This window comes from Marmota marmota, unplaced genomic scaffold (assembly GCF_001458135.2).
Source record: "Marmota marmota marmota unplaced genomic scaffold, marMar, whole genome shotgun sequence".
Lineage (NCBI taxonomy): Eukaryota > Metazoa > Chordata > Mammalia > Rodentia > Sciuridae > Marmota > Marmota marmota.
The window spans coordinates 6,696,876-6,710,429 of NW_026000240.1; the positions used below are offsets into that span (position 1 = coordinate 6,696,876).

The 13,554-nt window shown below is 36.5% G+C and overlaps 1 protein-coding gene across 2 annotated transcripts in view; it reads left to right on the top strand.

Moving 5' to 3' along the window:
- Nucleotides 1–13,554, top strand: part of Polq (DNA polymerase theta) — a 107,082-nt gene that overhangs the window by 29,213 nt on the left and 64,315 nt on the right. For both annotated transcript variants that reach the window (XM_015486728.2, XM_048793941.1), the window contains exons 8-9: nt 2,838–2,984; nt 4,704–4,916. In XM_015486728.2, the coding sequence (XP_015342214.1) occupies nt 2,838–2,984; nt 4,704–4,916 (360 nt within the window). The remainder of the gene's footprint in view (nt 1–2,837; nt 2,985–4,703; nt 4,917–13,554) is intronic.

Consider the following 13,554-nt stretch of genomic DNA (forward strand, 5'->3'; position numbering starts at 1 on the left):
GGTACTGGTACCAAACAGGTGGGTGGACCAATGGTACAGAACAGAGGACACAGAGACCAATCCACAAAATTACAACTACCTTATATTAGACAAAGGTGCTAAAAGCATGCAGTGGAGAAAGGATAGCATCTTCAACAAATGGTGCTGGGAAAACTGGAAATCCATATGCAACAAAATGAAACTGAATCCCTTTCTCTCGCTATGCACAAAAGTTAACTCAAAATGGATCAAGGAGCTTGATATCAAACCAGAAATACTGCGTCTGATAAAAGAAAAAGTTGGCTCTAATCTCCATCTCGTGGGGTCGGGCTCCAAATTCCTTAATAGGACACCTATAGCACAAGAGTTAAAAACAAGAATCAACAAATGGGACATACTCAAACTAAAAAGTTTTTTTCTCAGCAAGAGAAACAATAAGAGAGGTAAATAGGGAGCCTACATCATGGGAACAAATTTTTACTCCTCACACTTCAGATAGAGCCCTAATATCCAGAGTATACAAAGAACTCAAAAAATTAAACAATAAGAAAACAAATAACCAATCAACAAATGGGCCAAGGACCTGAACAGACACTTCTCAGAGAAGGATATACAATTAATCAACAAATACATGAAAAATGCTCACCATCTCTAGCAGTCAGAGAAATGCAAATTAAAACCACCCTAAGATACCATCTCACTCCAGTAAGATTGGCAGCCATTATGAAGTCAAACAACAACAAGTGCTGGCGAGGATGTGGGGAAAAGGGTACACTTAATACATTGCTAGTGGGACTGCAAATTGGTGCAGCCAATCTGGAAAGCAGTATGGAGATTCCTTGGAAAGCTGGGATGGAACCCTTCTTGGACTATTCCCCAAAGACCTAAAAAGAGCGTACTATAGGGATACAGCTACATCGATGTTCATAGCAGCACAATTCACAATAGCTAGACTGTGGAACCAACCTAGATGCCCTTCAATAGATGAATGGATAAAAAAATGTGGCATTTATACACAATGGAATATTACTCAGCACTAAAAAATAACAAAATCATGGCATTTGCAGGGAAATGGATGGCATTAGAGCATTTATGTTAAGTGAAGCTAGCCAATCCCTAAAAAACAAATGCTGATTGTCTTCTTTGATATAAGGAGGGCAACTCAAAACAGAGCAGGGAGGAAGAGCATGAGAAGAAGATTACCATTAAACAGGGAGGAGAGGTGGGAGGGAAAGGGAGAGAGAAGGGGAATTGCATGGAAATGGAAGGAGACCCTCATTGTTATGCAAAATTACATATAAGAGGATGTGAGGGAAAAGGGGAAAAAACAAGAGAGAGAAATGAATTACAATAGATGAGGTAGAGAGAGAAGATGGGAGGGGAGAGAAGGGGGGATAGTAGGGGATAGGAAAGGCAGCAAAATACAGCAGACACTAGTATGGCAGTATGTATAAACGTGGATGTGTAACCGATGTGATTCTGCAATCTGTACACGTGGTAAAAATGGGAGTTCATAACCCACTTGAATCAAATGTATGAAATATGATATGTCAAGAGCATTGCAATGTTTTGAACAACCAATAAAAAAAAAGAAACAATAAAAAAAATACCAGTAATAAATGCTGGAGAGAATGTGGCGAGAAAGGTACACTTTTACACTGTTGGTTGAACTATATATTAGTACAAACCACTGTGGAAATCAGTGTGGAGGCTTCTCAAAAGCTTAGGCATGGAACCACCATGTAACCCAGCTTTAACCACTTCTCAGTATTTATCCTGAAGAATTAAAGTCATCTTACTGCAATGATACATCCCTACCCATGTTTGTAGTAGCATAATTCACAACAGCTAAACTATGAAACCAGCCCTAGGTGTCAATCAAAACAGATAACGGAGAAAGAAAATGTGGTCTATACAAACAAAGGAGTTTTATTCAGCCATAAAGAAAAATGAAATTATATCATTTGCAGGAAAATGGATGGAACTAGAAGCCATCATGTTAAGCAAATTAAGTTAAACTCAGAAGGTTAAGAGTCATGTTTTCTCTCATATGCAGAAGCTAGAGTAGAAAAAAGGAAAACAAAGGTTGGGGTGGATTTCATAAAAAGCAAAGGAAGATCAGTAGATAAAAGTGACCAAGGGATGGGAGGTGGGAGGGGGGAAGTGCTAGGAGTGATATTGGCCAAATCATATTCTTATATTTTGTGCATGTGTGAATATGTAAATACAAATCTCATCAATATTTACAACTATAATGCACCAGTAGAAAAAAATGTGGAAAAAACCAAAAAATGAAATAAAATTTTCTGCAGTTAAGACAGTTAAAGTCTTACTGGGGTAGAGGGTTACATAGAGCAAAGCCAGCAGGTATTGTGTGATTGGTTATTTCTTATTAGGCTGGAATACATCTCATAGAGAACAAGACTCCTAGGTGGTGCTGATACTGCTGATTGGTTGGACAAACACTGAGCAAGGGTTTTGAATTTGGGGCTTTGAATGGTAATTAGTATCTGTAATCATCTCCTTCCTTCAACAGGTTCCTTTGACCCCTCACCCTCACCCCCCCCAACATACACACTTATGGACTTGGGATCACTCTAATGCCGAGTTTCCTAAACTTTTGTGCCCATTTAAAATAACCTGGGAAGAATTAAAGATTCCTTATGTGCAGGTCACACCCTATATCAATCACATCACAGTATCCAGGGGTCAGTAGTTTTAAAAGATCCCCAGATCTTTATAGTATGCAACAGTTTTTGACCCATTCCCTAGTATTTAACTCTCTCATGACTTAGGGAGATAACACTCCAAGAGGTAAACAGTATTGAGATTTTTTTTTGTGTGTGTGTTTGTGACAGGATTGGTAAAACCATCTGAATTTCCACCAGTGATTCTGGACCCAAAAGCCCTCCTGGAAGTAATGGATCAGTTAAAACGTTCACCTTCGGGATTGGACTTTGTATTACAGAATACTGTCCCATGGGGAGTAGCATTTCATCATGCAGGTATTCCATATTTATAATCTGTTATCTAGAAACCCTCTCTAAAAATTCTCAAATTTCTTCATTTTGATATTTATGTTCACTTATTAATTAACAAGACATATCTAATTAACAAGTAATATTTTTTAATCTCAATATTCTTATATATCATTTTAAGAAATTGCATAATTAAGTTAAACAAGAATAAAACAAACATGTTCAAGTTTACTTATCTATGTAGTGTATAGTACTATATAAAGGCTTTTTTGAATCATTGGGGAAGTAAATTCTAAAATTATTATGTTTCTGTACTGTTTCCTTAAAATTTAGAGTATGCTTGCTACTTTTATGCCATCTGAATGTATCTTTTTATCTCAAGAGTACAAAATATTCTCAGAGATATCAAAATCAAATTTATTTTAGAAATTGTGATATTGCATTTGGAGAGGGCTAGAATGTTTAAAATCAGAGATTATGGCAGTCATTGAATTAAATAACTTTTTTTCAGGAAGTGTTCTATCCATGATCATATGTGCTAAGGATCTGATAAAAAATATATAGTTTCTACGATTGAGAATTTAACCTTTTTAACTTATTTTAAATATTTATCAGTACCTATATAAAATGGTAACAGTTATGTGATTTTTTTTTTAAAGAGAGAGAGAGAGAGAGAGAGAGAGAGAGAGAGATAATTTTTTGATATTTATTTTTTAGTTTTCAGCGGGCACAACATCTTTGTATGTGGTGCTGAGGATCGAACCCGGGCCGCACGCATGCCAGGCGAGCGCGCTACCGCTTGAGCCACATCCCCAGCCCAGTTATGTGATTTTTAATCATGATGTATACAGTATGTATAATACACCTATGTATATATCATGATACAAAATTTAAAATAAATTTTAGTAAATCTACCAAATTTATTTAAATTTTCTTTTTCTTTTTTTTTTAAATTTTTTATTGTTGGTTGTTCAAAACATTACATAGTTCTTGATATATCATATTTCACACTTTGATTCAATTTTTTTTTTTTTATATTTATTTTTTAGGTATAAATGGACACAACACAATGTCTCTTTATTTTTATGTGGTGCTGAGGATCGAACCCGGGTCCCGCCCGTGCTAAGCGAGCGCTCTACCGCTGAGCTACAATCCCAGCCCCTTAAAGAGAGAGAATTTTTAATATTTACTTTTTAGTTTTCGGCGGACAGAACATCTTTGTATGTGGTGCTGAGGATTGAACCCGGGCCGCACGCATGCCAGGCGAGCGCGCTACCGCCTGAGCCACATCCCCAGTCCCTAAATTTTCTAAAATTTAAAATTTGTTTTAAAATAAATTTAAAAGAACACCCAAAAGAATAGGGATTGGGAAACTGTAGTATGCTATAAATTTAGCTTGCCATCTGTTTTTTTTTTTTTTAAGTTTTATTGGAACACTATCATGCCTATTTGTTCTGTGTCTGTTTTTATGTGACAGTGGCAGGGTAGAATAGTTACAACAGAGTTTACCTATTCTGCAAAATCTAAAAAAAAGGAAAAATTTGTTGACCCCAGATCTAGAAGATATAGTAGGGGTGGCAGATTATGCTCTTAAATAAATAGACTGATGATTTTTCTGTTGTTGTAACAATAGCTAAAGAAAATCTTTGGGGTCTTGTAGCAAATCCTCACATTGTTTATAAGTTATCAACTATAGCTTCATTATATGTTAATAAATATGTTTTTGGAACCCCCTTTTCTTTTCAGGGCTTACTTTTGAGGAGAGGGATATCATTGAAGGAGCCTTCCGTCAAGGTCTCATTCGAGTCTTGGCAGCAACTTCTACTCTTTCTTCTGGGGTGAATTTACCTGCACGTCGTGTGATTATTCGGACTCCTATTTTCAGTGGTCGACCTCTAGATATTCTTACTTACAAGCAGATGGTTGGTCGTGCTGGCAGGAAAGGAGTTGATACAATGGGTGAGTTTGAATTTAATTGTAGTAGCATTACGAAAGGACAGTATCAAACTTGAAATTTTGACTAATACTTGGCCCCATTTTTCATTGTACTGTTTCTTCATTATCCAGTGTACTTGGACAAGTCATCTTTTTGGATTTACTTAATATTTATAGTGAATATCAGTTACAATTTTCACATATTGTCAACCATTGGTTTTCTACTAATGTAGAATTAAGATTTTCTTTTGTAGCATATACAGTGAAATGATTCAGTGTTACATAAATCAAGATGATTTCTTATTACATTAGCTGGGACATGATTTTTAGTTTGCAAATATAGTCTACTCTTTTTTAAAAATCTTATTTATTTTTATTTATATAAAACAGTAGAATGCATTACAATTCTTATTACATATATAGAGCTCAATTTTTTATATCTCTGTTTGTTTACATAATAACACTCATACCAATTCATGTCTTCATACATCTACTTTGGATAATAATGATCATCACATTCAACCATCATTAATTGGGACATGATTTTTAGTTTGTAAGTATAGTCAACTCTTTAATTCTAATTAATTTTCATAGATATTAATTCTGCTTAGGTTTATGGTCTCAGAAGTCAGACCGGGATTTTAAGAGCTGAGAAGCATCCTCACACTTTTTGAATAGGCATTTTATTCTTTTTTCAAGTTTATTTATTTATTCTAATCAGTTATATATGACAGCAGAATGCACTTCAATCATTATACACAAGTGGAGCAGGATTTTTCACTTCTCTGGTTGTACACAAAGTAGTCACACCATTTGTATCTTCATAAATGTACCTATGGTAATGATGTCCATCTCTTTCCACCATCTTTCCTATCCCCATGCCCCCTCCCTTTCCCTCCCTACCCTTTGCCCTATCTAAAGTTCCTCCATTCCTCCCATAATCTCCCCCCACCCCCATTATGACTCAGCATCCACTTATCAGAGAAAACATTCAGTCTTTGTTTTTTTAGCATTGGCTTTCTTCACTTAGCATGATAGTCTCCAGCTCCATCCATTTACCTGCAAATGCTATGATTTTATTCTCTTTTAATTCTGAATAATATTCCATTGTGTATATATACCACAGTTTCTTTATCCATTCGTCTATTGAAGGGCATCTAGGTTGGTTCCACAGTTTAGTTATTGTGAATTGTGCTGCTATAAATATTGATGTGGCTGCATCCTTGTAGTGTACTGTTTTTAAGTCCTTTGGGTATACATTGAGGAGTGGGATAGCTGGGTCAGATTCCAGGTTTTCCAAGAAATCTCCATACTGCTTTCCAGATTGGTTGTACCAATTTGCAACTCCACCAGCAATGTATCAGTGTGTCTTTTTCTCCACATCCTTGCCAACAGTTATTGTTGTTTCTATTCTTAATACTGCCATTCTGAGTGGAGTGAGATGAAATCTTAGAGTAGTTAATTTGCATTCTTTAATTGCTAGAGAGGTTGAATATTTTTTCATATATTTGTTGATCGATTATATAACTTCTTCTGAGAGTGTCTGTTCAGTTCCTTATCCCATTTATTGATTGGGTTATTTCTTTTTTTGGTGTTAAGTTTTTGAGTTCTTTATATATCCTGGAGATTAGTGCTCTATCTGATATGCATGTGGTAAAATTTGCTCCCATTCTGTAGGCTATCTCTTCACTTCACTGATTGTTTCTTTTGCTGAGAAGAAGCTTTTCAGTTTGATTTATTGATTCTTGATTTTATTTCTTGTGCTATTGGAGTCTTGTTAAGGAAGTCAGGACCTAATCTGACATGATGAAGATTAGGGCCTACTTTTTCTTCTATTAGGCGCAGGGTCTCTGGTCTAATTCCTAGGTCCTTGATCCACTTTGAATTGAATTTTGTGCATGATGAGAGATAGGAGCTTAATTTCATTTTGTTTTGTATGGATTTCCAGTTTCCCCAGCACCATTTGTTGAAGAGTCTATCTTTTCTCCAATATATGTTTTTGGCTCCTTTGTCTAGTATGAGATAATGTATATTTATGTGGGTTTGTCTCTGTGTCCTCTATTCTGTACCATTGGTCTACAAGTCTTTGTTGGTGCCAATACATTCTATTTTTGTTACTATTACTCTGTAATATAAATGTAAGGACTGGTATATTGATGCCACCTGGTTCTTTCTTCTTGATAAGGATTGCTTTGGCTATTTTGGGTCTCATATTTTTCCAGATGAATTTCATGATTGCTTTTTCTGTTTCTATGTTGAATGCCATTGGGATTTTGATTGGAATTGCATTAAATCTGTATAGTGCTTTTAGTAGTATGGTCATTTTGACAATATTAATTCTGCCTGTGAATAGGCATTTTATATTCCACTTTTTCCTCCCAATTGATTCTGGCTCAGAAAACACTCTTTCAGTTTCTTATCTTGTACTGGCAAGCAGTGATATTACCAGCAATCCATACAAAATTTTTTGACTTAAGCAATGAAGAAACTGTTTTCAACTAAATATCAAGAGAGAGAAAAAAATATTATTTTGAATCTGCTATACCATTGAGATCATTTGATGTTTTACTAAATTGTTAAAGAAACTTAGGAAGAATATTCTCTGTCATTTCATCTTTCTCCTATAGGAATGTTATACTATATATGCCCCCCAAAACAAAAACAAAAACAAAAAAATCCCATCAACATCAAAAAAACCAATAAAAACCTTTGCAACTACTAAAGAGAAATTAAGAAATCCAGCAGAGAAACAAAAAGTGTTAATGGAAAAATAGGTGGGTTATTTTGGGTACTAAAAGCTGAGTAGGATAAGCAGAGAAACAAAAAGTGTTAATGGAAAAATAGGTGGGTTATTTTGGGTACTAAAAGCTGAGTAGGATACTGAGGAAGTGACTTTTAGAACCACCCAATTTTTCACATGAACTCCCCAAATATAGTTGATTCTTATTATTTACAGATTCCATATTTGTGAATTTCCCCATTTATTAGAATTTTCTCAGAAATCTGGGGCCTTATTTTATTTTTTGTTTATTCAGAATTCTGGGGGGGTTGCGGATATGTACAAAGCTGCAAAAAATCTGAGTCTTTGCAAGTACACTTTTCTGCTGAGGTCATAAGTCTGCCTTCTTCCTTCAGCTCCTTTACTGTAAACAAACATCCTTTAAGGGTCTATTTAGTGCCACATTTTTCATAATTTTATGTATTTTCATGGTGATTTTTGTTTAAAATGATTTCTAGATATAGTGCTAAACTTCTAGCTAGTAATTCCTTTCTGCATTAAGTCTAGATGTGTCTTCTAGAAAAATATTTTAAATGAGCTTTGTTCAGGCATGAGCTATAGGAGTGTTGTCCGTAAGTGCAGTTAATAAATCAATAATATATATTAAATAACATATCTTTAAGCAGAGACAGATGAAACAAGGTTTAGTGTTCAATGATGAAAAGGTTGTGACTCTAGTCCTAGGCTCACAGGAAATTCCTCTGTTCTCCCCCTGTGCAATGATGCAGAATTCACTTTTTGGTGACTCTATAGAATGTAACTACCACAGATAACAAGAATTGACTATGATGTATTGGTGACTGGATTAGTTAGAATATAAATTTATTGCTATAATGAAAGTCGACATATGTAAATAATATAGAATTAAATTTCTTCCTGCCTCCCTTCTCCCTTCCCTTCCCTTCCCTTTCCCTTCCCCTTCCCTTCCCCTTCCCTTCCCCTTCCCTTTTCCCTTCCCTTTTCCCTTCCCTTTTCCCTTCCCTTTTCCCTTTTCCCTTTTTGGTACTGGGGTTTGAACCCAGGGGCATTTTACCATTGAACCATATCCCCAGTCCTTTTTAATTTTTTTAATTAATTTTTTTTGAGACAGGGTCTCAGTAAATTGCTAAGGTTCTTGGTAAGTAGCTGAGACTGGCCTCAAACTTGGGATCCTTCTGTCTCAGCCTCCTGAGAAATTAGTTTCTTTCTCATAACGGTTTGCCACCTGGGGTTGACATGCTGGTGCAACGTGTTAGACACCTCGTCTTTCATTTTGTTTTTCCAGCAATATAGTTTCTGTCCTTTGGCACAAGATGGCTAGTCCAGTCTCTTTCATCATTTGCATTTGAAACATCAGGAAGAGGGAGATGAGGAAATAAAACACATGCCCTGCCCTTAATGGGCACCACCTAGAAGTTGCCTATAATATTTCTCCTCACATACAGTTGACCAGAACTTAGTCACATGATTATATTCCCCAATTGTAAAGAGGCTGGGGAATCTAATCTTTAGCTGAGTGGCTGTGTGCTGGACTTAAGGGTTTTATTAAAGGAAGACTGAGAGGATGGGTATTTGGACACAACTGTCATTCTCAGACCCAGCAACAAATGACTCATTTTACAATCTCTGAAGGATTATTGCTCTGCTTCTTTTTTAAGCCCTAAATATTTTGATGATTAAAAAAGCTTCCAAATTATTAGATTTCCCTTATGATAGGTATCAGAGAAGTTTATCCTGTTTTTCTCTTATTTTACTACAAATTATGCAAATGGTATGTTTTGTAAGGGTGGGGGGAATAAAGTAATGTACTCCTATTCCTATTTGCCTTACCCTACCCTTCTCCAAACTGGTTTCTCAGTAGATTCACAATTCCAGAGAAAGAAATGTAAGTCTCTTTTATGTAGATATTCTTTCTTCAGGTCCAGAGGGCCTTTAAGTTAACAAAAAAGATAAGGAGGTCTTATTTACCTTAGCTTGTGTTTATCATATGAAGAACAATTGGAAGATTGGTTCTCTGGGTTAATTATGAAGCCTTAAGTCATATGGTATTACATCAGAATTAAAAATACCTTAATAACTCCATTTCTTAATTCTTGAAGTCTTTTGAGCTTTTGACCTTGCATTCCTATCAGGATGGCATATAACTTGCTCAGAACTTTAAGCAAGTAGGGAATGTGGGAATATGGTGTTTTATATTCACCATGAAGATTTAAATGCTTGGTTTCACTTTTCATACTGTGTAGTATCTTTGTAACTTCTGTGCATTTCATAGATTGTTATTAACATTTCCTGGAGAGTATATGGCATTTTATTTAGATAACATGGTGTTTTATTTAGATCATCTGTAGATTATGTGGAATCTTCCATTGTAGGATGATGGTGCTTTGTGTCAAAATAATGATTTACAGGGTCAACAGTCAGTAATAAATGTTTGATTTTAAATAGCTTCAAGTTCCCTCTTGTGGTATCAATGAGACCAGACAAGTGGGAGTAGGAACCTGTATAAATATATATTGGCATTTATTTGGACATTTTCATAAATCTTGCCCATCCTCCAAAAGGGTAGTCCATTTAATTAAATAAACGAATTTCTCAGGAGCCTGAGACAGGAGTATTCCAAGTTTGAGGTCAATCTCAGCAACTTATCAAGACCCTCAGCAATTTAATGAGACCCTGTGGCAAAAAAATAAAATAAAAATAAAAGGACTGGGGATATGGTTCAATGGTAATGTACCCCTGGGTTCAAACCCCATTTCCAAAAAAGAAAGAAAGGAAGGAAGGAAGAAAGAAGGTAGGAAGAATTTATTTCTATCTTGTTTAAATATGTTGACTTTTATTACAGCAATAAATTTATATTCTAACTAATCTAATCAATAAATCATAGTCAATTCTTGTTATCTGTAGTAGTTACATTCTATATTTAAACAACTCAGTAGCTTATTATTTTACTGCTAATACTAGTTAGCTCATTTTGTAGTGCTTCTTCCTTCAGCTGGGTTGTTTTGTGGGCATTCAAAGAGTCAGGTGACATTTTATTCATGTTTTTAAAAGCTGGATATTGACAAATTTTAATTATACTTTTTTTTTTTTTTGTATTGGGGATTGAACTTAGGGGTGCTTTGCCACTAAGTTATATCCTATATCTCACGTCCTTTCTATTTTTTAGTTTGAGACTGGGCCTCCTATGTTGTTGAGGCTGACCTTGAACTTGTGATCCCACTGCTTCATAGATTATAGGTGTGTTCCACCATGACTAGCATAATTGTATATCTTTATAGGGTACAAAGTGATGCTATGATATATGTATAGGAAGTGATTGAATCAAGCTAATTAGCATATGCATCACCTCGAATATTGATACTTCCTGTATAACTACATATTATAAACTTTGATCAACATCTCTCCATTTTTTCCACTCCCAGCCTCTAGTAACAACCATTCAGATGTTATAGTTAAAGCTTCATCCCAGGGTTTCATAAACTGACTTCCAGATCACTCATGTATAATCGAATCAAGCCTTTATTGAAGCACACCGGTGGCGGCTGACCAGAACATAAAGCTGTTCCCCTGATCAGCCCCGAACAATTGCAAGGGCACTCCTTATAAGCCTGAAAACCGCAAAAAGGATGTTTGGGGGGCGGGGGTGGGGGGTCTAGCCAATGCAAGCAAGCCAGGTTACAGAAGCGGGTCAGTGCAGTCAAGTGGGGGGGAAGCCTAACCAATCACAGTTAGCCCAGTCACCCCAGTTACAGAAACAGAGCCCCGTTACCCTAGTTACAGAAACAATACCTCATTAGATAGTTTTGTGTTCTTAAAGGTTTCTATAGCAAAAGGAAAAGAACATCTTGCCCCAGTCATGACCCTTCTACTTGGCATTGTTGTTTTAAAGGATGAAGTCATAAAACAAAATGGAGTCACATTTGCTCCTACTACCACACAGCTCTCTGCTCCTTTGTGTTCAAACTTTTTAAATTTTAGATTCCACATATAAGTAAAAGATGTGGTATTTGTTGGGAGTCTCCCTGAGAACTCCCCGGGCCTTTCAAACATGGCGGTGGGCAAATTGCCAGTAGGCAGCTAGAACTCCCTGGGCCTTAAAGATAAGAAGCCCCTAATGCAACATGGTGGCGGACAAGTTGCCAGTGGGCGGATAACAAGTTGTTCTGAAAACCTCGTGGACAGTTCGTGCCCCCCATGAATTTTATGCAGGGCGGACGTGCGTTCACCGTAGGTGATGAACTGACCTTTACTATGATTGGCCCCGGGAGCTTCCTGGTTTAAGATAACTGACTCTCACTTTCTATATAAACTAGCATCAGCTTGTAGTAAAGTGCTTCATCTTTGTCACTGCTGTCTGTACGTGCATTTTAATCTCCAACAACGAACCTTGGCCTTTCAGTATTTATTTTCTGTGCCTGAATATTCCACTGAACCTGAATATCTTTCAGGTTCATCCATGTTGTCACAAATACCATAATTTCCTTCTTTTTAAAGGCTGGATAGTATGCTAATGTGTATTTATGCCACATTATCTTTATCTTTTTATCCATTGATGGGCACTTATGTTCATTCCATAACTTGGTTATTGTAAATAGTGTTGCAGAAAATCCAGGGATGCAAGTATCTCTTGATATACTGATTTCAAATTTTTGGCATACAAACCTAGAAGTGGGATTGCTGAATCATATGATTTTTGTATGGGCTATGTTTTCTATTGTATTCTGCAATTCAGTCATTATATTTTTCATCTCTAGAATTTATATTTCTTTCTGTTTTTTTTTTATTTCTTTGTCAAACTTCTCATTTTGTTCATGTACTGTTTTCCAAATTTTATTTAATTTTTATCTGTATAATCTTGCAGTTCATGGTCTTTCTTAAAAAAATATTTTGGATTCTTTGTCTATTATTTCATACCTCTCCATTTCTTCAGGGTCCATTGTTAGAGCTTTATTAAGTTTCTTTTGGAAGTATGATTTGCTGATTCTTTGTAATTCTATGTTTTTGTCCTGGTGTCCATACTGAAACCAGATTTTGAGATAAAACTCTACTTCTTTTGGTATGTGTGTAAGCTGCAGGCCTCTGCAGGCCAAGAAAGCCCCTTTTAGTTTTAGCAGCTAATCACAACAGGGGATGCATACTGGCATCAGCTCTGAAGGCAAAGCTGGATTCTCCTCCACTATCATTGAGTGGTGTGTTGCTGCTTTCAGTTATTGCAGCTCTAAATGGGTGCTATGGCCCCCAATATTGCAGTAGGCTCTAGCAGCTCTAGCAGCAAGGATTTTGTCTTGCAAATCTGAAGAATAAAATTCACACGACAGTGGAAGGCCAGAGTGAAAGGAGTAGGATTTATTCAAGTATGAATAGAAACAGAACTCCTGTAGGGGCAAGAGGGGAACCCCATAGGGGTTACTGCCTGAGTGTGCTAATATATAGGTTTATGTAGCACTAGGGTTCACACTGTTGGTTCAAACTTATGCTGATCAGGATTTGGAAAAGAACTAACACTATTGGTTAAACCTTGAGCCTGAACTTCCATTCAAGTTTGTTCCACTTCTGTGTTTGTTGTTTTCTGATTGCCTTTAGCTCAAAATAATCTTTATGCTCAAGTAGCAAATTTGGGGGTAGCATATTCTGATTTCCTTCTATCCAAAGTTCTGTTTTCCTACAATTTGGGGGGAAACAGGAGATTGAGGTGGTCTGATTGTGCATGCTTGGGTGTGGCACTGTGTGGAGCAGGCACTGGGCCCAGTGTACGAAAGGTCAGCCAGCACCCCTGGCTTACCTAGCCTCACGCCCCAGAGGGTATGGCAGGCTTCATGTGGCCAGGGCCAGGGCTCCAGTCCACCTAGCTGCTCCTCCACAGCTCTAGGATAACTTTAAAACTTATATGGAAACAGCCCCTTC